This window comes from Geotrypetes seraphini, chromosome 14 (assembly GCF_902459505.1).
Source record: "Geotrypetes seraphini chromosome 14, aGeoSer1.1, whole genome shotgun sequence".
In the NCBI taxonomy this organism is placed as follows: Eukaryota; Metazoa; Chordata; class Amphibia; order Gymnophiona; family Dermophiidae; genus Geotrypetes; species Geotrypetes seraphini.
Genome location: NC_047097.1, coordinates 65,482,695 through 65,510,272, shown reverse-complemented (window position 1 = coordinate 65,510,272; position 27,578 = coordinate 65,482,695). Strand labels below are relative to the sequence as shown.

Genomic DNA, 27,578 nt, shown 5'->3' with positions numbered 1-27,578 from the left:
AAAAAATGGACAACTAAAAGTGAGCCAGCATGGCTTTTGCAAGGGAAGATCATGCCAAACAAACCTACTACACTTCTTTGAAGGGATAAACAGCCAGATGGACAAAGGAGAACCCATAGACATCATCTATCTCGACTTCCAAAAGGCCTTTGACACGGTGCCCCATGAGCGGCTTCTTAGGAAGCTGTGGAGCCATGGGGTGGAAGGGGATGTACACAGATGGATTAAACACTGGTTGGCAGACAGAAAGCAACGGGTCGGAGTGAAGGGCCACTACTCGGACTGGTGGAAGGTCACGAGCGGTGTTCCCCAGGGGTCGGTGCTCAGACCGCTGCTGTTCAATGTATTCATAAACGACTTAGAAGCAGGGACGAAGTGTGAAGTTATAAAATTTGCGGATGACACCAAACTCTGCAGCAGGGTTAGAACCACGGAACAATGTGAAGACCTACAAAGGGACCTAAACAAACTGGAGGAGTGGGCAAGCAAATGGCAAATGCGCTTTAATATAGAGAAATGCAAGGTCATGCATTTAGGAAAAAAAACTCGATGTTCAGCTACAAAATGGGGGGGGGTCAGTGCTAGGGGATAGTAATCTTGAAAAAGACTTGGGTGTGCTGGTAGATACTACAATGAAACCAACGGCACAATGTGCAGCGGCCTCCAAGAAAGCAAACAGAATGTTGGGTATTATTAAGAAGGGCATTACAACCAGGAAGAAGGAAGTCATCATGCCGCTGTATCGTGCGATGGTTCGTCCGCATCTGGAGTACTGTATCCAGTATTGGTCACCGTACCTCAAGAAGGACATGGCGATACTTGAAAGGGTCCAGAGAAGAGCGACAAAAATGATAACAGGTATGGAAAACCTTTCATACACAGACAGGTTGGGAAGGCTGGGGCTCTTCTCCCTTGAAAAGAGGAGACTCAGAGGAGACATGATAGAGACTTTCAAGATCATGAAGGGCATAGAGAGGGTGGAAAGGGACAGATTCTTCAGATTATTGGGAACCACAAGCACCAGGGGGCACTCAGAGAAGCTGAAAGGGGACAATTTTAGAACCAATGCTAGGAAGTTCTTCTTTACACAGAGGGTGGTGGACACCTGGAATGCGCTTCCGGAGGTTGTGATAGGACAGAGCACACTACGGGGGTTCAAGGAAGGATTGGATAAATTCCTGAACGATAGGGGGATTGAAGGATACAGATAGAGGTAGAGATAGGTTTTAGACAGAGTATGGATAGAAGGATAAAAGGGATTAGAGAAGGATCACATTACAGGTCATGGGCTTGAGGGGCCGCCGCGGATGCGGACTGCTGGGCACGATGGACCTTGGGTCTGACCCAGCGGAGGCAACTTCTTATGTTCTTATGTTCTTAAAGATAGTTCTTTACTTTGATAAATTTTTTTTTGTTTTTCCAACCTTTAAATTTTAACCACAAAAAATGAAGGGAGAGAAAAAAAAAGACTTCAGCGAGGTCGATGTTGTGTAAATGTCACAAATACTACATCCTTGTCTCTGTATCTATCAAGTGTCAAGAAAAACTCCCAACATAACATATAACCACGAAGTGCAAAACATGCTTAAAAATACGGTATAAAAACAGCATTTATCTCCAAGATCCCTATGGGGACCAGTCTCTTTGGAAGGCATCACTCTTTTTGGAAGGTGCATGCAAACTTTGTCTATATCATGAACTTTATTGAGAAGGCATCAATCATAGGCGATTTCATTCGAGATCACGTTATGTAATTACCAATCAGACTCCTGAAGCAGGCCTTTGTGGCCGAAAAATGGTCGCGTGGAATCTTTTTATACATAATAAAGAATTTGAGCACCTAAGGTCACCTTCACTGTTGTTCTTGGTTGTAAACATCACATACACCTCGTCCTTGCCTCAGTTATCTATCAAAGCTCAAGAAAAGCTCCCAACATAACATATGACCATGTGCTTAAAAATACTGGAAAAAAAACATCACTTATCGTCAAGATCCCTACAGGGGCCACTGTTTCACATAAAGCTTCGTCAGCGGGGTGCTGTCAACAAGTAAGAATCAACATGCAATGTTCTCTCATTCCTTTCTTCAACATGCTCATCTCAAAGCTGCAGGTGTTCTCACCTTTCTCGCCAATGATCATATTTTAAGCTGGGAGGTTTTTTTTGAACTGCGATAGATATTCAGGCAAGGACATGGTGTTTACAAAACACCAGCCTCGCTGAGGTCTTTTTCTCCCGTCATTTGTTGTGGTTAAAATTTAAAGGTTTAAAAAATTAAAAAATGTGTCAAAGAATAAGAAATTTGAAGCATTTACATATATTGTGAGTAGTGGTTCCACTAACTTTGGTTTCTAGTTTGGCAAGTTTATTAATAGTGATTTTTATTTCATCCTTTTCATTTATCTACAGATTTATGATCCAATCAGGGCCATATTCCGCAAACGGCACTGCAATTGACGGCCGTCTATAAAATGGCACTGACCACATGCCAATCATGCTACGGTAATCACCTAAAGATATTCACTAAATAAATACCGTTATCGGAGACTAACCAGAGCAGGTTCCTAACACAGAGAAAAGACCTCAGTGTTTCCCGGGAGTCAACCCAGGAAACTACTATGACAAGTACTGAGTTGTCATAGAAAACACATCTTCGGTCAAAGAAAAACTCAGTGGAAATTCTATCAATATTATTGCATCAAGGTAAATTATTCAGAATCTCTTTAAGTAAAACATATAAGGAATTTGGTCTTGGAGGATGAGATGTACGGTGTCGGCATCTATGAGACAAACTTGTTTTTTTCTGTTGCATACAGCGTTATGGACCCCTGTTAGGTTACAAAAATTGGATAGTTCTTTGTCTAATAGATGTTGGCACTGCCATCTAGAAGGAGGAACTTTAGATCATTTATTGTTTCATTGCCCATGTATTATGAATTTTTGGAAATCAATTTGGGACCAAATTAATAATTTTAGATAACCTAGTGGCATTATCCTATAATACTGTGATATTTGGTATGGAAATGAGAGCAAAAAGTCAGATTTCTGCAAACAACAATAAGTTATTACTTATAATGACTGGTGTTGCCATTCAGCAAATTACATATAATTGGAAGGATTGGAGGAGATTAAATTATAACTTTTGGTGGAATTCTTTATGCCATATCAATAAAATGGAAAGGTTTACAACGTGGATATTTTAAAAAATTTCAGGATGTGTGGAAACCATTAACAAAGTATTGTAAGGATTAATTGAAATTGTTTCCCTTATATTTTATCAATTTAAGGTGTAGGGAGGGGGGAATATTAATATTAGATGTTTTATATGAGAATGGAATATATGGGTGGGAGGGATGGGAAAGGGGAAGGGATAAAAATCTATGTAATGTATCAATGATTGTTTGTAAGTGATGAATTTATTGTTAATGCGAATGAATATTTCTCACACTTAATGTAATCTTGAAAATGAATAAAGAATATTAAAAAAAACCAAAACATATAAGGAACCCGCACTTAAATTAAAAATGTCCTCTGATACGGGAAAGATCACCACAGCTCAATTGAATACACTCTCCCGGTTGCAGTTTTCAGTTTTAACATAGTCTAGAAAGTCAATTAGAGATTTTGAATAATTTACCTTGATGCAATAATATTGATAGAATTTCCACTGAGTTTTTCTTTGACCGAGGATGTGTTTTCTATGACAACTCAGTACTTGTCATAGTAGTTTTCTGGGTTGACTCCCGGGAAACACTGAGGTCTTTTCTCCGTGTTGGGAACCTGCTCTGGTTAGTCTCTGATAACGGTATTTATTTGGTGAATATCTTTAGGTGGCTATATTATTTTTTGATATTCTGCTTGCACTATACTATTTTTTTAATCATGCTATGGTGCCATTTGCAGACTCACAGCTCCCATTAAAATGCAGGCGCCAGTAAAGCAGTCTAGGGTTTTAAAGATCTACATTACCGGTGCCTACCTTTGACAGAAAATCATGCCTAATAGCGCCTAAGGTCATTTCTGTCCCAAACCTCTAGGCACCTCTATAGACGCAATTCTGGTCTCCTTTTTGTAGGTGCCTGCAGGCATCTACATATTTTTTAACAAAATTTTAATTGGTTTTTAATAGGCACAGTCAATTAGTGTGTCGATTAAACCAATTAAAACAAGCTAGGCGACCAATAAGAAGGTTGTTACCAAAATGCAGGAGAGTAAGAAATAAATAAACTTCAAACTTGAGTGCTGAAGTAAAAAAAAATCCAACATCTTGTTGTTCTCCATCCTGTTGTTTTTTATCTAATGAGATAAGCCTCGTGTGTGTGTGTGTGTGTGTGTGTGTGTTTATTTTGAAAATGCCATAATGACAAAGCAGATAACTGACTGCATCCCTCTTATTACAGACCTCAAATGAAATACATGAACATCAAACTGGCAGTGCCATCCTGATAAAAGCAGAGTAAATTAAGATAATTAGCATTCCTGAGAAAATGCCATGAGATACAACCCAACGTAATTACACAAATTAATTCGCCGGCACTCGCACCATTTTCTTGTGAAGGGCTCTTAACAGTTCAGCGTAAAACCTTGACAGGTCTGTGTCCAAAAGCAGGGAAATGAGTAGGAAGGGTGGGGCTAAAACAGAGCTGCTCATCTTCCCGCCTAAAACCACCTCTTCGCTTCCCTCGTTCTCAGTCTCTGTGGACAACACTCTCATCCTTCCTGTTTTGTCTGCTCATAATCTTGGGGTCATCTTTGACTCCTCTCTCTCTCTCTCCTTCACCACCGAGATACAACACATTGTTAAAACCTGCCGCTTCATCTGCTATAATATTACCAAAATCCGATCCTACCTCTCCGAGCATCCTACCAAAACTCTTATCCACGCCCTCATCACCTCGCTCTTAGATTACTGCAAGTTGCTACTCTTAGGCCTTCCGCTTAGCCATCTCACTCCCCACCAATCTGTCCAAAATTTGGCTGTTCGACTCACATTCTGGGAGAGCTGCTATACTCATGTTACCCCTCTCCTAAAGCCAGTTCATTGGCTTCCCATCTGTTTCTGAATACAATTCAGACTCTTCATACTGACCTATAAATGTACTCACTCAGCTGCCCCTCACTATCTCTCTTCACTTATCTCCTCCTATGACACTCCCTCCCCCCCCCCCCCCGTGAGCTCCGTTCAGCTGATAAGTCCCTCCTATCTGTGCCCTTCTCTTCAACTAAGAAACTCCAGATTCCGTCCCTTCTGCTTGCTGCACTGTATGCTTGGAACAAGCTGCCTAAGTTTCCAAGTTTATTATGTATTTGATTAATCGCTTATATCAACTTCTAAGCGATGTACAGAGGATAAAAATGTAAGTTACATATTCGAGGGGAATCTAATAAAATAAATATAACTGACAGGATACAGAAGGAAGGAAGGGGGTAAGAAATACAAGTTAAAATAGTAAAGAAGACACTACAGGAAAAAAACACTAGGGATGGGAGATTCAATAAATTTCTGAAAATTTAATAATTGGGATTTTAAAATATCTGTATTAAAATTTATTTTTGATTAATGTTCAAAAGCTAGTTTTATTGATTGTCGAATGCATCTTTAAAAAGAAAGCATTTTAATTGGCTCTTAAATCTTTCCAAATTCAGTTCTTCACGCAAGTTAGTGGGGAGTAGGTTCCATAGTTGAGGGGCAGTAACAGAGAAAATGGTTTGTCGCCGTGTGTTAATGGTTTTCAAAGTAGGGACAGCTAGAAGATGCTGATCGGTAGATCTAAGAGATCTAACGGAAGAGTAAGGAATCAGTAGTCTGTAGATAAGGAATCAGTAGCCTAAATCCGTACGTTGGGCTCCGTCTCTGACAGTGCTCCAGGCCCAGTTAAAAGCCCACCTCTTTGAGAGTGCTTTCGACTCCTAACTCCTCTCCCCTTGGGCTATGCATCCCCAACCATGTATATCGTGTCTGACTGTCCAAGTTAGATTGTAAGCTCTTAAATGTCTATAAATTTCTATAACCGTCTATAAATGTCAAGATGTACAGCGCTGCATACGCCTTTTGGTGCTATATAACTGATAAGTAGTAGACGCAAGCCCCAAGGGACGGGGCCTGAGAAGTCTCAGCAAATCAGGGCCTTCCAGATATCCACTTATGTAAAGGGTTCCCATAATCATAATGTAACCCTTACATTATGATTAGAAACCAGTGATTAAGTGTAGTGGGGGGATCCCCCCTCAAAAAAGACAAAATAGTATTGCCATTCAGTGCGCACCTTTGGTCATGCGTGCAATTGGCTGGGCGTATTTGTCGTGGCACAATTGTCCCACTCACCATCTTTTTTTTTTTTTTGTAATTGTTTATTTATAACAAAAAATCCTCAGACCACCACAGCAGTACAATACAAGAACAGTACAGTCAGCCAGATTACAAAACAGCAAAACCCACTGAGGTCATCCCCCCTCCCTCCCAATCCTCCCACCCCCCCACCCCCCCGGTAACAACATACAACAACCAACTTCGCCCTTAAACCAAAGGTGCACTGAGAGAGTGCACCTATATTGTGATCTAGTATGGAGGATGTCCCACTGAGCTTAGTCAGAGCTGGGAACAAGTTTGCAATAAGCACAATTCGCATGTACGTGCATTAACCGCACGCATTAATCGCATTAGCCACTTTGCTTTTAATAAAACTACATTTTTGAAAATGACTGTCACTCATGCGAGTACGCTCGTGAGTCATTAATCCACCACTTCTGACAAGGTGTTCAACAACTGCGCTAACAGAAAATGGATTGCTCAGTCTGATAAAAAAAAAAAAAAAGTCCCTTCGAATCAGGCCAGGTTGCGATGTTACTTGATGTCTTTTAACTGGGTCTGCAGGTATTAATTGCGGGAAGCTCGAAACACTTGACTTTCGTTATAGCAAAGAATACTCTATCATCGTTATGTCATTATTATCTATATTAGAAGTTGTGCCGTCTAATTCATCACTTGCAATCTTCATCTCCATTATCATCGTTATGCTGTCCGGTTACAAAAGAGGCTTTCACAAAGTTGGCATCGTTGTTTTTCTAATCATTTTTCATCCAATGGCAAACTCTTTGAATATGTTCGAGGACAAAAGCAAGAATGTCAAAAGGTATTGGGAAACCTTTCAGTCTTAAGGACAGAGAAACAGAGTTCCTCTCTAAAGACTCTATCAATCCAACGGACAGTCAACCCAATGTGACATTATCCATGGGATGACCAGCAGTCTGTTGTGAGCAGAGATATATGTTTACTTACCAAGAATTGCTAAAAGCCTCAGCTTCATCTCAGCTGTAAAATGACCCAGGTCAAACTGGGACAGACCGAAGGTCCATCAAGCCCAGTATCCTTTGTCCAATAGTGGCCAACTCAGGTCACAAGTACCTGACAGAAACCCAAAGAGTAGCAGCATTCCAGAGCTGAGATTGCGATGTCATAATGCCTCATTCCACCAGTGCCTAAGAGCCAACCTCATCAGTGATGTCACAATGGCTTGATTGTCCTATACTTGGCTCACATAAGAACATAAGCCCAGTACCTTGTTTCCAACAGTAGCTAACCCAGGTCCCAAGCATCTAGCTAGTTACCAATTAGTAAAACAGATTTTATGCTGCTCTTCCTAGGAATAAGTAATGGATTTCCCCAATCCACCTCAATAATGGCCTATGGACTTCTCTTTAAGGAAATTATCTAAACTTGTTTAAACCCCGTTAAGCTAACTGATTCTCCAGCAACAAATTCCAGAGTTTAATTACGGTACACGTTGCGTGAAGACATATTTTCTCCGGTTTATTTTATATCTACTCCTTAGTAGCTTCTTCGCATGCCCCCTAGTTCCTAGTATTTTTGGAAAGAGTGAACAAGCGATTCACATTTACCCTTTCCAACCCACTCCGTATTTTATAGACCTCTCTCATATCACACCTGATACTGGTGCCAGTTGCAGAATCCAGCCCAAATTACATAGCTGCAGTTGCGTGCATAACTACTAGCGTAAGTTCACATTTTACACGTCTAACTTTAGGCATGACCTCAATCAATCATCACTATTTGCACAAAATGTGAATATATTTCAAGGGATGTATAAGCAATAAGAACTTCAACCAAAGTAGCTAAAAAAAATTTTCAGCTATTGTAACAGCCCTTGTACGATCCTCAGCGACACCACTCAGGACTCAGTATGACTCATTGTCCCAAGCTTTATGTGTCTAATCCTCATTAGATCGATATTAAAATGTTCTCTTTTAAACTTATTTAAGAGCTTTATTTATATTTTAATTTTCATTCTAATTTTACTTATCATTTATAGTTAAGCAAATACTTAGCTTAAATCATGTGGTCTCTGGCTAGAGATATCATTGCCAACATGTTTTGCAAACAGCTTTTTCAAGGCTTGATCCCTAGGGAAACAACAAATCATAGGGATCAATCACATATTCTACAATTGAACCCCAATTAGGTTACACTCGTTGATGTGGTTCTAGAGAATCCCCAGCCCAAGAGCCCTGGGTTTTTTTTTGGGGGGGAGGGGTGTTTGACTGGTTGATCAGGCTGCCTACTCAACAAATCAAACTGTATCAAGCAAAAAGTTTAAAAAAAAAAAAAAAAATTAAAGCAGGTCTGTAGAGTTAGGGATTCGTTGAATCTCCTGAAAGCCCTTAGCCCCACGCCACTGGTGGTCATAGAAACATAGAATATGACAGCAGAAAAGGGCCGACGGCCCAACAAGTCTGCCCACTCAAGGACCCTCCCTCCCAACTAGTCTGCCTACTCAAGAATCCTTCTTCCCTGGAGTATCTATTGTTTGAGCATAGCTCTATAGTACTCCCACCCGTTTGTCCCATCGACTCTTGAAGTCAAGCACACTACTGGCCTCGACCACCTGGCGTGGAAGATCATTCCATCGATCAATCACCCGTTCGGTGAAGAAGTATTTCCTGGTGTCACCATGAAATTTTTTTCCCTTAAGTCCCTTGTCGCCGTGGAACCCTTTAGAAAAAAGATTTCCTCCTCTCCACTTTGATGTGACCCGTGATGTATTTGAATGTTTCTATCATGTCCCCCCTTTCTCTGCACTCCTCGAGAGAATATAAGCGCAGTCTGATCAGGCGCTCTTCATATGGGACGTCTTTAAGTCCTGAGACCATCCTAGTGGCCATTCTCTGTATCGACTCCATTCTCTTCACATCCTTTTGATAATGTGGCCTCCAAAATTGGACACAGTACTCCAGGTGAGGTCTCACCATGGATCTGTACAACGGTAGTATGTCTTCCTGCTTTCGGCTGATAAAGCTCCTTCTGATGCAACCCAGCATTTGTCTGGCCTTCGCTGAAGCTTTCTCCACCTGATTAGCAGCTTTCATATCTTCCCGGATGAGAACTCCCAAGTCCCTTTCTTGCAGTCTGTCTCAGTATGGCAACTCGTAGGTTCTTAAGTGTTGATAAAAATCTCAGAAAATTAAACATACAGACACACACACACACGCTCTCTGGAAAGCCAACTTTATCCAAGAAACTGAGGGCTCCTTTTACAAAGGTACGCTAGCGTACACACAGGAATAGTGCGCTGGCCGAAAAAATACCACCTGCTTAAAAGGAGGTGGTAGCGGCTAGCACGTGTGGCGTTTTAACATATGCTAAAAACGCTAGCGCACCTTTGTAAAAGGAGCCCGGAATGGCAGAAAATCTGTGACAACACTTGATAAACAAGATATAGCCATGCAACTGTCAAGCACAGTACAAAAATAAAGGAGATCAGACTAGATCCTTACAAGCTATGTGAGTTGGTGTCAGAGCAGGATAAGAGGCCGCATTACCGTAAGGATGTGCTGAGACTGGAGTCGGTCCAGAGAATGGTCACCCGGATGGTCTCGGGATTCAAGGATCTCCCGTACGAGGAACGGCTGGATAAGTTGCAGCTGTACTCACTCGAGGAACGCAGAGAGAGGGGTGACATGATCGAGACATTCAAGTATCTCACGGGCCGCATCGAGGTGGAAGAAGATATCTTCTTTTTCAAGGGTCCCGCGGCAACAAGGGGGCATCCGTGGAAAATCAGGGGGCGGGAAACTGCACGGGGACACCAGGAAATTCTTTTTTACTGAAAGGGTTGTTGATCGCTGGAATAGTCTTCCACTTCAGGTGATTGAGGACAGCAGCGTGTCTGATTTTAAGGCCAAATGGGATAGACACGTGGGATCTATTCACAAAGAAAGGTAGGGGAGGGTCATTGGGGTGGGCAGACTAGATGGGCCCTGGCCCTTATCTGCCGTCTATTTCTATGTTTCTATGTTTCTATGCCATATAAGTGAGCAATCATTTAAGTTAAAGACTTTTATAAAACCATAGTGCGTTTTTCAGCGCCAGCCACAGCGATAGCAGCTCTGATGCTACGGTTTTGTAAAAGGGGGCAAATTATATGCCTAATTATAGAATAAGAGCAGCTGTTAGGTACAGGCGTTTGGATCACATTAACATTGGTACAAATGGCCACATCTAAATTTAGTCGCAGTTCCCAGGTTTTACATGCTATGCTGTAGTTTACGCTAGAATGCCAGGATAAGAGGATGGACAGGGGAGGGCTTCAATGGCTGGGAGGGTGTAGATGGGCTGGAGTAAGTCTTAACAGAGATTTCGGCAGTTGGAACCCAAGCACAGCACCGGGTAAAGCTTTGGATTCTTGCCCAGAAATAGCTAAGAAGAAAAATTAAAAAAAAATTAAAAAAAAATTAAATTGAATCAGGTTGGGCAGACTGGATGGACCATTCGGGTCTTTATCTGCCGTCTTCTACTATGTTACTATGTAATAAGGCACTTAGGGGAAATTCTATAAAGGGGGTCTAATGATAGGTTCTTCAATTAATAGGTGCGTAAACATAGAAACATAGGCCCTCTTTTACTAACTTGCGGTAGAGGATTTTACCGTGGCCCTGGACGCTAAATGCCCCGATGCAAAAGGCAGTATATAAGTCCCCATCCCTTTCCATTTCCAGGTGCCCTCCAGCTGTAGTCCAGAGTTTACTGTGTCGCTGAGTACAAAAGTTGGTGGGGCACTGCTCTAAAATCATCCTTTCTTAAGACCCCAGAAATTGTTGATTGCTATTGTGCATCTGTACAGTCTTAAAAAACGGAAGATAAACCATCCTAATGACTGTTCAGCCTTACAGCTGGGTTTTACTGCATTATCGAAGCTCCGGCGTGTTTGCATGCAGGTCACTTGAGAGCTATTTTCTTGAGTAAAATGCTAAATTTCAGTGAAGAATGGTGAGGAGAAGCAACAAATTATCAGCTATGCTGCTCTTTAGATAAGACCGCCTGAAATTAATTCATTGGCTAGTTTAATCCGCCCCGATAAGCTTAGCTTAATTGGAACAAGCATGCGATTAGATTTGGAAGATACACAGAAAAGAAGAGAATGGATGGTTACTATGAACCATTTGGCTTATCTCGTCTGCCCAATTTACATCCTGTTACAGTCCTGTAGACTTGGGGGCTCCTTTGATCAAGGTGCGCTACGGGGGTTACCGCGTCGGTCATTTTTATCACGCGCTAACCCCGGCGGCACACCCAAAAACTAACGCCTCGTCAATGGAGGCGTTAGCGACTAGTACGGCAGGCGGTTGAACGCGCGGTATTCTGTGCGTTAGCCGCCTACCGCAGCTTGATAAAAGGAGCCCTTAGGTCCTCTTTTACTAAGGTGCGCTAATCAATTTAGACTAACGCGTGCATGTTAGTCTACAGACGCATTTAGATAAGCCGCCTCATTTAAGCAAGCCGCACCCAATACACAGGTTTGTAAAACCCACGTATAAGCCGCGGCCTTTCTTGGCCAGCGATGCTTTTCGTGAACTTGCCGTACTTTATTGATCGATCTCTCTGTTGTCACGTGCGCGGACGGCAGCTGGGAGGAACTAGGGACGTGCAGACTTTTTATCTTTGCCGTCCTATTTAAGAGTGATGGGATCCTTTTACAAAGACGCGTTAGCCGTTTTAGCGCGCGCTTACAATGGGCGCATTAGCGTTTAGCGAGTGCATATGTTTAGCGCACGCTAAAATGCACGCTAAAATGGTCAAAGGAGCCCATAGTTTTATTGCCTTCATTGCCTTCATTGTCTTCTTTTTTTTTTTTTTTTTTTTTGTCTCCGATGTTTATTTTAGATGGTTACTCGTGGCCAAGATATCAGATATTAAATAAAGTTGGAAACCTGGAAGTCTAAAAGTAAACTTAACTTATTGCACTTAACCAGGAGCCGAATGATATATTTTATTCTATACTGAAAGAATTTAAATCAAGACTGAATAAAATAACCAAAAGTCCCTCATGATAATCTCAGTCCTCAAAAATGATCCAGATTTCCATTTCATTTCAAAAGGCATAAAACCCTGCAAATGACAGCTTGATCATACTTTCATCCCGTACCAAATGTTGCATATGCTGTTCGCATTCCAAATAGAAACACTTCATCACTGAACAGGAGGCTTCTGAGAACATTTCTTGATGTGATTTTCTAAGCAAAAATTATTTGATTGGTTGAATGTGATTATAGCATTGAAAATCTTACAGAATTTTTTCAGGTACTTCCGAGCAACTTGGCGAATCTTGCACACCTTAATGAAGGATCAACAAAGGTTTCTAAATATTCACAAAACTGCACCTGACTTGAGGTATGGTATGATATTTACCCAGTACTAAGGGGTCAATTTTTAAGTTGGGCGCTAAAGCCCACCAAAGTATAGCTCTGGGTTGCTTGAAGGAATCAGTTTGCAAATGATATGTGGGCTTAATTCAAGTTTCAAGTTTATTTATTTTTGATATACCGTCTATCAAAATACATGTCTCTGACTCTGACTTAATGGGGTGGGACAGTAGAGTGGGCAGACTTGATGGGCTATAGCCCTTTTCTGCCGTCATCTTTCTATGTTTCTATGTTTCTATTATTAAAAAAATTATAGGAAACAGTTAAAATAAGTAAATAAAAACAATAATTTATCAGATATTAAAAATACTGGACAAATTCAGATTAACATACATGAAACGGAAGGAAAGTAGGGGAGGGAGAGGTTGTTTAAAATACATTGAAGTAAAATTAATAAAAAAGGATGGCATGTGAGGAGCGGTAAAGACATTAGGGGTGGAATCATTTCAAAAGAAGTATTAGATGTTTCAAAGCTACACATAAGTCAGGGAATTAAAAGGCAGAGGCTGATTCTAAAGAGTTAAAAGCATCTTTAAAGAGGAAAGTTTTAAGTTTGGTTTTTCCGAGTGAGTTCTTTAATCGAACGTCTAGTGGAAGGGCATTCCACAGAGAGGGAGCGGTAACTGAAAAGATGGATTTGCGAGTAGTGTCGTAAAACAATTCCCGTATTGACATTATAAGAGAGTAAATTAGACTACTGCAATGCCATCTACTTAAGCCTATCAAAAACAAAGTTTTCAAAGACTCCAGCTAATCCAGAATACTGCAGCCAAGTTGATCTTTGCAAAACGCAAGTCCGACCATGTCTCCCCAATCCTAGCCAAACTTCACTGGCTCCCAGTGATTTCCAGAATCCATTTCAAATGCTTTTAAGATCATTCACGGCTTCCTTCCTCCCTTAATCCCTCTATCTTATAACTCCTTGAGTCCTGACTCTACCAGACCCGCCCAAAGGTATAAATTATCCTTCCCCTCTCTACATAGTATTCGCTATGCAGGCAAACTGGGAAAATCCCCTTCTCTCAGAATCACAGGTCTTTGGAACGACCTTACTACCCCACTGCGGAACCTGGCTCCCTCCAATTATTCCGCAAGCAACTGAAAAACCTGGCTTTTCCCTAAAATGTAATTCTATCCCCCCTTACTCTTCTCTTCTATATATAAGTTCATGTAAACCTTTTTTTTCCTTCTCTTCCTATATTTTAAGTTCTTGTAAACCGTGCCGACGAGATGTTGAGATGATGCGGTATATAAACTTAAGGTTTAGTTTAGTTTAAATTTTGATTATTTGATCGGAGGGCCCTTGATGATGAGTAAGGGATCAAAAGTTTATCTATAAATGCCGGTTGGTTAGAGTTTTTTGTTTTAAAAGTGAGGAGGAGTATTTTATAGGAAAGACGATGAGTAACAGGTAGCCAATGTGCTTTACGGAGGAGAGGGGTGACACGGTCAAATTTTTTTGCGTGATAGATTAATTTAACAGCAGTGTTTTGCAAAAGTTGTAGACGGCTAATTTCTTTCTGGGTTATGCCTTGATAAAGGGCATTACAGTAGTCTATGGTTGAAATTACTAGGGAGTGAATCAGGATGTTAATGGAGGAGCGATCAAGAAAAGAGGAACTAGAACGGAGGAGCCTAAGCTTATGGAAACATTTCTGCATAACTGCACTAACTTGTTGATGAAAGCTAAGGTCCCTGTCTAGGATGACTCCAAGGAGTTGAATTTTGCTATCCGTTTGAAAGTAGGTAGAGAGACGTGCCTGGCACATGCACATTTCAGTACAATTCGCAGCAATGTTTATTGCAATCCTAATACCCGCAATCCAGTTCTTTGAGCATTTTGGTCCTTATTCTATAAATGGCACCTAGAACATAAGCCCCAAAACGCGCAAGACATAGTGCAAGTTAATCATAAGATGGGAACCATTTATAGAATCCCATCTAGCAGTGCCTAAATTGGGTTGCCATATTTGGAGCCCAGATGTATGGCCCCACCCTGTTCCGCCCCATCCACGCCTTGTTCCGCCTCTAGCCCCGCCCAGTTCAGCCTCAAGCCCCGCCCTGCTGTGCTCCCAGTCTCGCCCCCCCTCACAGCCTCAGCTTCTAACCCGATGAGCTCTGGCCGCATCTGGAGGGCCTCGAGCCTGCGCGGATGTGTGTGAAGTCATCCGCGAATGCTCAGAGGCCCATCCAGATGCTGGGTTTTGGAAAGGCTTTCTGGGAACCAGGACATTCCTCTAAAAAGAGGACTTGTCCTGGTTTTTCAGGACGTCTGGTAACCCTACTTAGGTGCCAGTAGGTGTCAAAACCTTGGGAACCCCCTATTTATGCCAGAGTTTTCTTGCTCTAAATACAGGCACTAAGGGCTCCTTTTATCAAGCTGCGGTAGGCGGTTAATGTGCGGAATACCGCGCGTTCAACCGCCTGCCGCGCTAGTCGCTAATGCCTCCATTGACGAGGCGTTTGTTTTTTGGCGTGCCGTGGGGGTTAACGCGTGATGAAATGTCTGACGCGCTAACCCCCGTAGCGCACCTTGATAAAAGGAGCCCTAAGTTGTTGGCTTTTTTCACTAAACTAAAACTAAACTAAACCTTAAGTTTATATATCGTATCATCTCCATAGGGATGGAGCTCGGCACGGTTTACAGAAACTTTAAAATAAGGAAGGAAAAACATAATAAGAATTAGTGATTATAAAGAGGGTAGAGAGATTTAATAATAATAATAATTTATTGTTTATTTTTTAAAATAATTTATTTTTTTTATAGACCGCTGTACCAAAAAGTTTGAAGCGGTTCACAACAAGGACAATTAATGCATACAGTGTGAATAGGAATAACATAAGAGATAAAATAAGCAGATAAAATTGGAATAGATCAGTTAAAACAGAAGATTTTATGTAAAAAACACAGAACGTATTAAGGCGTCAACCTATCAAACAGATGGGCCTTTAGCAGTTTTCTGAAATCAAAATCAAAAGTAGCCTCTGACATAGTTTACATTTTTGAGACTAGCCAAGTTTTCAGATGCTTTCAGAATAATTGGAGGGAGCCCAGATTCTATGGGTTTTGATGCATTTAGTGCGGCAACATCACTACCGTGGTTTTGTGAAAAGGGGCCATAAGTTAGACACCTAGATCGGGCCAGGCATGCCGATCTGGGCACATAACTTCTTTTATAGAATCTGGGCATCAGATCAGACACGGATAATCTTTTGTCATTATCTTTAGGGGAGGGGGGGGTTGGATTATCTTTAAAATATTTAGATCTTCATAATTTTAAAATAATTAGCTTCAGCCGGTTATTATTTGTTGCGTTTAATCATTGGTTCAGGTCACTCAAAACCACTTTTTCATCATTTAGAGTATTTTTTTTTTAGCATAGACAATTCAGTTGAATGCAAAGAACGGGCTTCTTTTCCCAAAGGATATGAGACATTTTTCACACTGTTCAAAGGTTATCCAAAAATAAATTACTTTGAAACCAATGAAATGCACCTGGTACACTATTGTTTCTCATGATACTGTGTAGAAACAGACTTGGAATATAAATAATATGATGCATATAATATTTACATGTCCTAGATCCCCAAAGTCTAATTACTAATAATAAAACCCTAAGTGCGCATGCGCACTCCTACCTGCGTGATCCCTGCCTCCGTGATCAGTAGCTCCGTGGCCGGCAGAGAAATGTTAGTGCGTGTTTGGCGGTTTACAACAAGTGCGCGTGTGGCGGTTTACTATATCCAGCAGTGGTTACTGTGTGCCAGTTGCCAGTGATAAAAAAAAGGTAGGTGGGAGAAGGGGCACGATAAACAGACAGGCAGAGGGCAGGGACATTAAAAGACAGACAGAAATAGACACACACACACACTGAAAGACAGGTAGGTGGGAGTGAAAGACACACAGAAGGGCTGCTGCTGGACAGTGGCGAGGTAAAAGGAAGGGAGAAGAGCTGTTGCTGGACAGGGGGAGCAGGGAAGAGGTGCTGCTGGAGGGGGGGAGGTAAAATGAAGGGAGAAGGGCTGCTGCTGGACATGGGGAGCAGGGAAGGGGTGCTGCTGGACACGGGGGAGGTAAAAGGAAGGGAGAAGGGCTACTGCTGGACAGGAGGAACAGGCAAAGGGTGGTGGAGAGGTGGTGGTGGACAGCCGAGGAGAGAGACAGAAAGAAAGAAAGAAAGACAGACAGAAAGCGGCCAAGGAGAGAGAGAGAGAGAGACAGAAAGAAAGAAAGACAGACACATCTATTCTAGCACCTGTTAATGTAACGGGCTTAAAGACTAGTAAGTTTATAAAGCCAGACATTAACCCCACCCCCTTTTTACTAAGCCATGGTAGAGGTTTCTACCGCGGCCTGGAGTGCTAAATGCTCTGACATTGCTCCAACGCTCAAAGGAATTCTAAGAGTGTCTGAGCAGCATTGAAGTATTTAACACTGTGCCGCGGTAAAAACCTCTGTCATGGCTTAGAAAAAGGGGAGGTAACTAATATAACCATATTGAACTAAAGACATGTTTTGGATTCTGTCCCGAGCTCTGTAAGCAAAGATAAAATCTTACCCTGTAGTAGTCCGTGCTGTAGACATCTCGAGACATTCCAAAGTCTCCAATCTTGACCAAAAAATTGGTGCCCACCAAGCAGTTCCTAGTTGCCAAATCTCGATGGACAAAGTGCTGAGACCCTAGATAAATCATTCCGGAAGCAATCTGCGTAGCAATCTGCAACATCTGGGATAGTCCCAAGTCTCCTTTGGTATGTCGAGGCTGCCCATCCACAAGAATCATTGCATCCGGACCGTGAGCCCTGAAGGTTAACAGAATTATTCAAATAGGTTCATTCATGAAATGTAGATACAAGAAAAAAAGAATGGAGGCGCTTTACGGCACCTAATGCCACTGTAGGCGTGGCTAACGCCGGAAGTGGCATTAGGCTTCATTAACCACTTCAGTAGCCGTGATTCACGAGTAGGGTTACCAGACGCCTGAATTTCCCCGGAACATGTCCTCCCTTTCGAGGACATGTCCGGGGGTTCAGATGGCTTTGCAAAACCCAACACTTTGTCCATGCATGGACGCATGTGCGGATGCTGTCTGGTGGCGGGGCTGCGGGGCGGAACAAGGCGTGACTCAGGCAGAACTGGTGGGCCTGGGGGCGTAGCCACTGGTATGGATTTTCTTTCGGGAAAATCTGGTAACCCTATTCACGAGAAAGGCAGGTCTTTAAAACCCTGGCCTACATTTCCGGAAACCGCCATTCTAGAAACAGCACGGTTGCGTGATTGGCACACGATCGGTGGCTATTTTTTAGGCAGCCAACGATGATGGAGCCATTTATAGAATCCAGCCCTGTGGGGTTTTCGTGCCTCTCTTGATGTGCGGTAGTGCTGTTATACATAAGACTCGAACAAGATTTGCAGAAATTTAAGAGTAGCTAAAAGTGCCTTCTTTTTAAAAAAGCCTTTAACTGAAAAAATAAAGTTCATTCAAGAGGTAATACTTTATGATTTCTACCATCCCCAAAACAAGATTTCTAATAGCTCTTTCATTTGATCCCACTTCTGCCACTAATCCTCTTTCTCCTACCCTCCTAATGTACTTCCCTTTTATGTACTTTTTCTTCAAAAATTGTATTTCCTCCCCTCTTTCCTATTGTTTCCCGTGGTTTTAAAAGCAATTACTCTTGTAGGTCTGATTAATATATTTTGTATAAGTGATTTCTTTAAAATCATATTTTTATCTTTTGTACAACGCTTTGTAATTTGGAAAAGCGTTCAATCAAATAATATGAATAAACTTGATAAACTTGATAAAACTTGAAAACTTGATAAACTTGCATCTTCTTTGAAGACCTATTTCCAAGGTATTTGTGCCAATTACATTATTGTTTACCCCCCTCCACATGGCTAGGGTTACCAGATTTTCTTTCGGAAAAATCCGGACCTATGGCCATACCCCCAAGACCACTCAGGTCTGCCCCAGACGGCATCCGCACATGCAGAGATGAAATGCAATGACATCACCGCGTTGTATCCTTCCCGATGCAATTTTGGCGGGAAGCGTCACAAAGCTTTCCAAAACCCAGCCAATGCGCTGGGTTTTGAAAAGCCATCCGGACCCCCGGACATTTCCTCAAAAGGAGGGCATTTCTGGGGAAAATAAGACGTCTGTTAACCCTACACATGGCTCATTTTAATTATAGTAGATGCCATTTTGAGTTGAGTTTTGATACTTTTCAGATTTCTACCTCTACTTCTGGGCCCCTAAAATAGACCGTTTTACCATTTGCATTTTATTATGAAGTTCAGGTGAAGCGTGAAGGGATTTTTTAAGACGCTCATAAATATGTAGATTTGATATTTTGTAGGGAAATGGTAACTTTTGGAGAAATATAAAGATATGTTTTTCTACGTTTCAACCTTTTCATATCCATGAACAGTAGATGATTTGTTCTTATTTATAGGAAGGTTTTGAAAGGGTGAGGAAAAATGTAAATTTCTCGGAACTGTACTCTGGTGAAATAATGATAGTCAGGAAAGGAGAGAAGAAGCCATCTGAAGCCAATTCAATCTCCTTGCAAGAACAAAAGATTTAAAGAGCTTCCATTTTAATGAAACATCAGTCACAACTTTGTGCATCTTGAAACAAGTGTTTTTAGTTTTTAAATATACCTAATTTTTAAAAACATATTTATAATTTGTAGCCCATCTTTCCAAATAATACACAAAGGCCCAGATTCTGTAAACTGCGTCCCGATTGTAGGCAGCTGTAGGCGTCCAACAGCTGTCTAATCAGCCAATCGGGACACGTGTTTTTTTTAAAAGAATGCCTCCTAGGCAGGCCGCCTATATTGAAGGCACCTCCGGGAGCCTAGGGAGGCCCGCAAGCCTGCCTAAGGCTAGGCGGTAGCCTTAGATGAACCTAGTAGAGCGGGAGACGCTTGCAATGTAGGACAGCAAAACGCTGGCCTACATTGTAAGTAGACGCAGCTGCTATATTTATCGCAGCAAGGGATCTCCCTGCCATGATTAATATAGCAGCCGCGGTTGCAGCCGCCAGTCTCCTCCCCCACCCCACCCCCGAATGAACGAGGCAGGAGGGTGCCCAATCCCTCCTGCCAGGAGAGCCCCACCCCCCCTGCCATGATCGCTGGCAGGAGGGTGGCGCACACGTAGGGGGGGGCTTTCCCAGCAGGAGGGGTTGGGCACCCTCCTACCGGCGATCATAGTGGGGGGGGGGGGGATCTCCCAACAGGAAGGGTTGGGCACATTCCGGCCACTGTGATCTTCAGGGGGGGACTGGCAGATAAGTATAGAAGCCGCGTCCACAGTAACCCGGTTCTGTAACCGGCGTCTATAACATGGACGTCGGTTACAGAATTGGGTTTATTTTAGACGGGTATAGGCCCGATTCAGTATAGGACGCCCGTCCCGGGCGTCCTATACAGAATCCAAGCCAAAATGTCTTACATTATTATATTAGTATTCAAGTAAAAAATAGAAAGCCTTTGCCCAACAAGATTTATGGACCCTTTTAATTAAAACTGAGCATGTGCTAACAGACATTGGTGTGTGCTGACCCAGGGATTCTACATATGGCACGAAAAGATACACATTGAATACTGTGTGTGATCCTGATACGTGTGCCTATCTTAATTGCTTAATGAGTCACTTAATGCCAATAATTAGGAATTCTATGAGCGGAATTCTAGGAATTCCATGAGCGGCGGAGTTGTTACCATTGCGACCGGCAGTAAAAACCAAACTATGGCTCTGTAAAAGGGGGGAGGGAGGAATATTTTTTAAACATATACGCGATGTGTCCTCATGGTATAGTTTTTGAACTGAGCTCAGATTCTTATGTGTAATGTCTCCATTATCGGCTTCTGGTTGTGACGCGCAGGTTCGGCTCAGGACATGTTTCCATATTCTGCTCAGTGCTCCCTTGCGGCAACACCCAATTGCAATGGAGCTACTCCTGTTTTAATTGGCGACGGATAAATCACTTCCAAACAAACGTCAGGATGTGGCGAACATAATTTGCATGGCAAACAAAGAGGTTGACCCTTGGTACGCCACAGAAATGAAAATCTAACAAAAACAAAAACGCTGTGGAGAAGGTGATGTTCAAGATGCAGGCTTTATTAAAAGCACAGTCCAATAATCCACATGAGAAATGCCTAGGACCCAAATCATGGAGACTTGGACCCAACACGGTCTGTGTTTCAACAAAACGGTCTACTCAGTAGCAAATACAGTGGTGCCTCACACAACGAACTTAATTGGTTCCAGGAGCAAGTTTGTTATGCGAAAAGTTCGTTATGTGAAACGCGTTTTCCCATAACAATACATGTTAAAAAAAATAATTTGTTCTGTAGCATAAAATATGCTAAGATGACATAAAAAAAGATAAATTTTTTGTTATTATTTTTATTTAGATACATCTAAAAACATAATTGTTTTTTAAAACAACACACATTTTTAAAATTTAAAGACAGACTAAGTAGAGTCTAATTTTACAGTGAGAGAGGGCAGAGTCTCAGCGGCAAAAACTGGGACTTAACTGTTCATTTTTTAAATGCCTGCATGGTTGAAAATGTTGTCCATTTCCTTGGGCAGATCATTCCGCCCCCCCCCCCCCAACGCATCAGCAGTAGGCGCCAGGCCCCTGCGAGCCGACGGTCCGCCACTGCACAGGGAGCCAGGCGGAGAGAGGGCAGTTAAGCGCGGTGCCTGCGCGGAAGGATGCAGCTCGGGCGAGGCACCACTGTACAGTTTCTTTCCCAAGGGAAGAGATGGCAAGTTTTTTAGAGACTATAAAATGAATTTGTTAGAGCTTAACTCTGGCTTTCAATAAATTGGAAAAGTAGTGAAATGGGAGAGGCTTTCTTTATGAGCAACTTCTCTTCTAGTGACTCAATAAATAAACTTCCAGATGTTTTGTTTTGTTTTTTATTAGTGTCCAGTACATCTCCTAAAAAAAAAAGAATGGACAATAAAAGTGACCGATGTGGCAATCATATTAATTTAAAAGTGCTGGTGAGGTGGGCAAAAAGGGCCTCATTCTATAAATAGCACTGCCTACTGCCTAACTTACCCCCCTCTTTACAAAAGGTGGCAGTGCAGGCCGATGCAGTAAATGCGGTGAACAGTCCTTCCGCAATATCACGCAGAAAGATGTTAAATAGAGCCGGCCCAAGGACAGATCCCAACGGCACTCCACTAACAACATCCTTTTCCCCCGAGCAAACACCATTTACGACTGCTCTTTGTCTCCTCCCACGTAACCAGCTTTTAATCCAGTTTGTCATTTTAGGGTCCATACCTCATGCATTCAGTCTATTTATCAATCTCCTATACGGCACCGTGTCGAAAGTGTTGTTAAAGTCCAAGCACACTATATCTAGCGCCCCTCCCATATCCAACTGATTGGTCACTCAGTCAAAGAAATCAATCAGATTTGTCCAACAAGACCTGTCTCTCGTGAAACCATGCTGCCTCGGGTCCTGCAGTCCGTTCAGTTCCAGAAATCTCACTAACATAGAAACATGACAGCAAATAAAGGCCAAATGGCCATTCACAGCATCCACTATCTCCTTCTCTCTCTATTGGCTAAGGCTCTTAACATTTGCATCTCCTCTTCCTATATGCTAAGGCTCTTTATACCTGCATTGTAAGGTCATAGAGCTTTATGGTTATAGAAACATGATGGCAGATAAAAGTCAAATGGCCATCCACTATCTTCTCCTCTCCCTATTGGCTAAGGCTCTTTACACCTGCATTGTGAGGTCATAGACCTTTATGGTTATAGAAACACGATGGCAGATAAAGACCAAATGGCCATCCACAGCATCCACTATCTCCTCCTCTCCCCAATGGCTAAGGCTCTTAACATTTGCATGTCCTCTTCCTATAGGCTAAGACTCTTTACACCTGCATTGTGAGGTCCTAGAGCTTTATGGTTACAGAAACATAGAAACATGATGGCAGATAAAGGCCAAATGGCCCATCCAGTCTGTCCATCCATTATCTCCTCCTCTCCCTATTGGCTAAAGCTCTTAACATTTGCATTTCCTCTTCCTATAGGCTAAGACTCTTTACACCTGCATTGTGAGGTCATAGAGCTGCCTATCCGCAGTAACCATTATCGCTTTCTCTCTCCGAGAGATCCCACGTGCCTATCCCATAAAAACAGAACAGGAAAATGCAATTCACCACAGTTGTGCTGTATTGTGGCAATTGCATTTTTCTCTTCTGTTTTTATGTTATAACTAGCTGATGACCCGGCGTTGCACGGGTATTTAATTATAGCAATAACACTGTAAATGGATTCAAATAAAGATACTTTATAGTGGTGAATGAAATTATTGTTTTACAGCTTAATAAAAAGTACAATATTGAAATTATAATGTGAAATATTTGACAAAATGAATACAATACAACTAACGCAAAACGTGAATTTAAACAAAATTTTTAGTTTCACCTCCAGGAGCAAGAACATATAAATTGATGGGGGAACCCACCCTTGAGCAAGCAACATAGAGTTGTGGGCAGAGAGACCCCCAGAACATATCACCCCAGGTAGTGAGGGATCTGCATACCAAGTTTAGTTCAAATCGGTCAAGACGTTTTTGAATTACTGTGAGAATGGCAGCTTTTTACATTTTTTTCCATTGACATGAATGGGTGATATCTGATTTTCTGTTTGTAGCTCCGCCCACGTGTGCAGGAGGGCCGCGAGAACCCCAGAACATATCAGCCCAGGTAGTGAGGGACCTGCATACAATGTTTCGTTCAAATCGGTCAAGCCGTTTTTGAATTACAGTGAGAATGGCAGCTTTTAACAATTTTTCCATTGACATGAATGGGTGAAATCTGATTTTCTGTTTGTAGCTCCGCCCACGTGTGCAGGTGGGCAGCGAGACCCCCAGAACATATCACCCCAGGTAGTGAGGGATCTGCATACCAAGTTTCGTTAAAATCGTTCAAGCCGGTTTTGAATTACTGTGAGAATGGCAGCTTTTTACATTTATTCCATTGACATGAATGGGTGAAATGTGATTTTCTGTTTGTAGCTCCGCCCACGTGTGCAGGTGGGCCGCGAGACCCCCAGAACATATCACCCCAGATAGTGGGGGATCTGCATACGAAGTTTCGTTCAAATCGGTCAAGCCAGTTTTGAAGTACTGTGTGAATGGCAGCTTTTTACTTTTTTTCCATTGACATGAATGGGTGAAATCTGATGTTCTGTTTGTAGCTCCGCCCACGTGTGCAGGTGGGCCATAAGACCCCCAGAACATATCACCCCAGGTAGTGAGGGATCTGCATACCAAGTTTCGTTCAAATCGGTCAAGCCGTTTTTGCGTGATCGCGGCACATACACACACACATACATACCTCCAATTTTATATATATAGATAGATTGTCCTATATCTTTTTTACAATTTCCGAGTCATGTGGACTCCTGAGGAAAGCACAGTGCCGAAACATGGACCGTGCTGGGTCCTCCTTGGTAACATTGCTTCTGTGCCGCATATTTTTATTTTTTTTTTTTCAATTACTTTTGTTTGATATTTTGCCTTTCCTGTACTCATGTTTCAACTTTTCTAGAATATAATAGTATCTCTGTTGGTGGGTTTGGCATTTCAATTTGTTAAATCAGAGCCATATTACGAGGGAGGAAAGAAGGTATCTAGAAAAGCAACCCACACTTCCTGGCTGTCAGTTTCTTTAGAAGAGGCTATGTTTGTTTATTTGCAAGTAGAGCAAGATATCCAGCAGCAAGAGAAACGCAAGGCGCGGTTCATTTCAATTCCCACAGTACTAATGCAATTATGCATATACTCAACAGTCAAAACAAGAAACTATCAAGGGTCTCATTTATAGGCAGTGGCAGGCAACACTGGTAATTATTTGAAGAGGTAAGTACCTCTCCATTTACCGTACAAGTATTAAAAAAAAAAAAAAGATTTCACTGCAATATGTGAATATTATCAAAACACTAATGAGCAGGCCATGCATTTTTCTATATTCTACATTCAGCATCGAAATACATTTATTTTTGGAGTAAACATTTTAATAACTGCAACCCACCTCCAGCATATTGGAGACACCAGTCCATGCAGAGGTACAGATGAGCACAGATTGTTTTTCCCCTTCACCTGTCCTTGTCAGAAAGAATTACCGTATTTTCACTCATATACCGCGCACACGGGTATAGCGCGTGGGAAACTGTAATTTATGTAAATAAATTTTTATATACCGCGCACACCCGTATACCGCGCATGCCGCCCCGACTCTCCCGTCGCCGCCCGACTCTCCTTTCGCCCGCCCCGACTCTCCTCTGGCCACCCCGACTCTCCTTTTACCCGCCCCGAGTCTCCTTTCGCCCGCCGCGACTCTCCTCTGGCCGCCCCGACTCTCCTCTGGCCCGCCTCGACTCTCCTCTCCCCCTTGAAGTCCTGTCCCCACCCTGAAAGCCTGATGCCCCCCCAGACGTCCGATTCACCCCGCAGGACCGCTCGCACCACCCCCCCGACGTCTGATTCACCCCCCCCCCCCGCAGGACCGCTCGCATCCCCACCCCGAAGGACCGCTCGCACCCCCACAGCCTCCCCCCTCCCATCATGGAGAAGCTCCTACCGTTCTCCTGCTGCTTCCTCTTCCGGCGGTCCCGGCCCTTCTGTGAACCCTGCGTCTGCCCTGCTTCCTCTTCCGGCGGTCCCGCCCTCTCTCTGACATCAGAGAAAGGGCGGGACCGCCGGAAGAGGAAGCAGCGCAGACGCAGGGCTCACAGAAGGGCCGGGACCGCCGGCAGAGGAAGCAGCAGGAGAACGGTAGGAGCTTCTCCATGATGGGGGAGGTGGGGAGGCTGTGGGGGTGAGAGCGGTCCTTCGGGGTGGGGTGGTGCGAGCGGTCATGCGGGTGAATCGGACGTCGGGGGGGGAACTATGTAAAAAAAACATTGTAAAACACGCTCACGTGTATAACGCGCAAGGTTATGCACGGTTTGTAAAAATCGTGTATAACGCGTGCGTTATATGCGTGAAAATACGATAGTCATGCACAAAAGCCGAACTTCCACCCAGCCTCCATTTCGTCAGTGCTGGGATTTATCCATGGTGAACCAACAGATCCTTCCGAGCTGCCCTCACACATCGCTTGCAATCTTTTGACAATTCAGAGAAGTTCAGCACTTCCAGTCAGGATTTCAGATTGGGAAGTTCACGCAAACAGGCTCAAAGTTTCTTTTTCTTGATGCGTAACTCAGCATTTGTGGCAGCGGCGTGGAACTGCTCCGATGCAAGCTTGTAGATCTCAGCATTCTTCTTCTCAATGCGTTCCAACTGCTCCTTGTGGAAGGCATCCAGGCGCTTAAGCTCCGTCTCTTTGCATTCTAGCTCCTTCACCATTACATGCATATGATTTCATACAGCAGGCCCAGCTCACAACCCATACATATTTTAAAAAGGGTCAAGCGTGGTTGTCTAGTTGTGGGTTGAAAGTGCATTGTCCTTATACCGTATTGCCCGTTACCAAAGCTGCGCTCTGTCAATCGCGCAGACTTGTTTGTTCCCCCATTAGGTGTCTGAGATTGAACATTACACGAACAAGCATGTTTTCTACATCGGCGTGCAGGAATGGAATCGTGTGCCCATGTATATATGACAGCAGGGCGATCTTGGTGTTTTTAAGAAGTTGTTGAAGAGACACCTGTTTTGTACGATGAAATATGGGAATTGACATTCTGTATAGATATAAGCGCTGGTCGCTTGTCTGTTTATGTTTTATATGTGCATGATTTGTATTGTGTATGTTTAAATTGTGAGCCGCTCTGTAAAAATAAATAAACAAACCCACCATCATTTCAAATCACACACTTTCATGCCAGTTCATCTTTTATAAAAGGTCATTTATGTACATATGAAATTATTTCTGCAATAAATGACTGCAATACACCAAAATAGGCAGATGTTTTATGCTTAAACCAGTGGCATTTCTATCAGTGGGCCCAGGCCCACCCACTTTGATCAGTCCCACTCAGCAGCGCTGCCTCTCTGTTGTGGCTGGCGGGGCTCCCCAGCCAGCTGAAGACTCGTGCATCTCTCCCTCCCTTTTAAATCCTTCAGTTCTTCATTGGCAGCAAGTAGCAACCTTATACTCAGTGCTTGCACCAGCCCTGAGCCTTCCCTGTGACACAACATCCTGATGAAAATAGGAAGTTGAGTCAGAGGGAAGACCTAGGGCTGGCATGAGTAGCGAGTATGCGTCTGCAGCTCACTGGTGCTGAAGAACTGAATGGTTTAAAAGGTATGGAGGGGCCAGGAGAAAATTGACAGAGGGCAGAGATGCTGAACAGGGGGCAGGGCTCTCTTGCCCACATACTTTGAGCTCAGGCCCACCCAAAATTGGGTGTCTGGCTATGCCCCTGGCTTAAATAATGTGTCCTCTAGTACAGTTACTCTCCCAGAATGGTGTGGTACTTGCGTTAGTCCACTTTTGAAAGTAATAAATAGAAATACGTAGTAAAGCAAAGCGAAGTAAGGAAGATGTAGGGAATTACAGGCCGGTAAGTCTGACTTCTGTGGTAAGCAAATTTAATGGAAACACTTTTTAAACAGAGAATGGTCAAGTTTCTGGAATCCTGTGGATTACAGGAACGGAGGCAACATGGATTCACTAGAGCTAGGTCTTGTCAGACAAATGTGATCAATTTCTTTGACTGGGTGACCAGAAAATTGGGAGTGCACTAGAGGTGGTGTCTTTAGATTTTAGCAAAGCCTTTGATAGTGTTCTACACAGATGTCTAATAAATAAACTGAGTGCCTTCGGAATGGGCTGCATCAAGAACTGGTTGAGTGGAAGG

General features: G+C 42.8%; 1 protein-coding gene across 4 annotated transcripts in view; it reads right to left on the bottom strand.

Annotated features, from left to right (window-relative positions):
* The window catches only part of NTRK3 (neurotrophic receptor tyrosine kinase 3), a 1,004,345-nt gene that overhangs the window by 23,041 nt on the left and 953,726 nt on the right, over positions 1 to 27,578 (bottom strand). For all 4 annotated transcript variants that reach the window (XM_033920393.1, XM_033920395.1, XM_033920394.1 and 1 more), the window contains exon 15: positions 17,277 to 17,520. In XM_033920393.1, the coding sequence (XP_033776284.1) occupies positions 17,277 to 17,520 (244 nt within the window). The remainder of the gene's footprint in view (positions 1 to 17,276; positions 17,521 to 27,578) is intronic.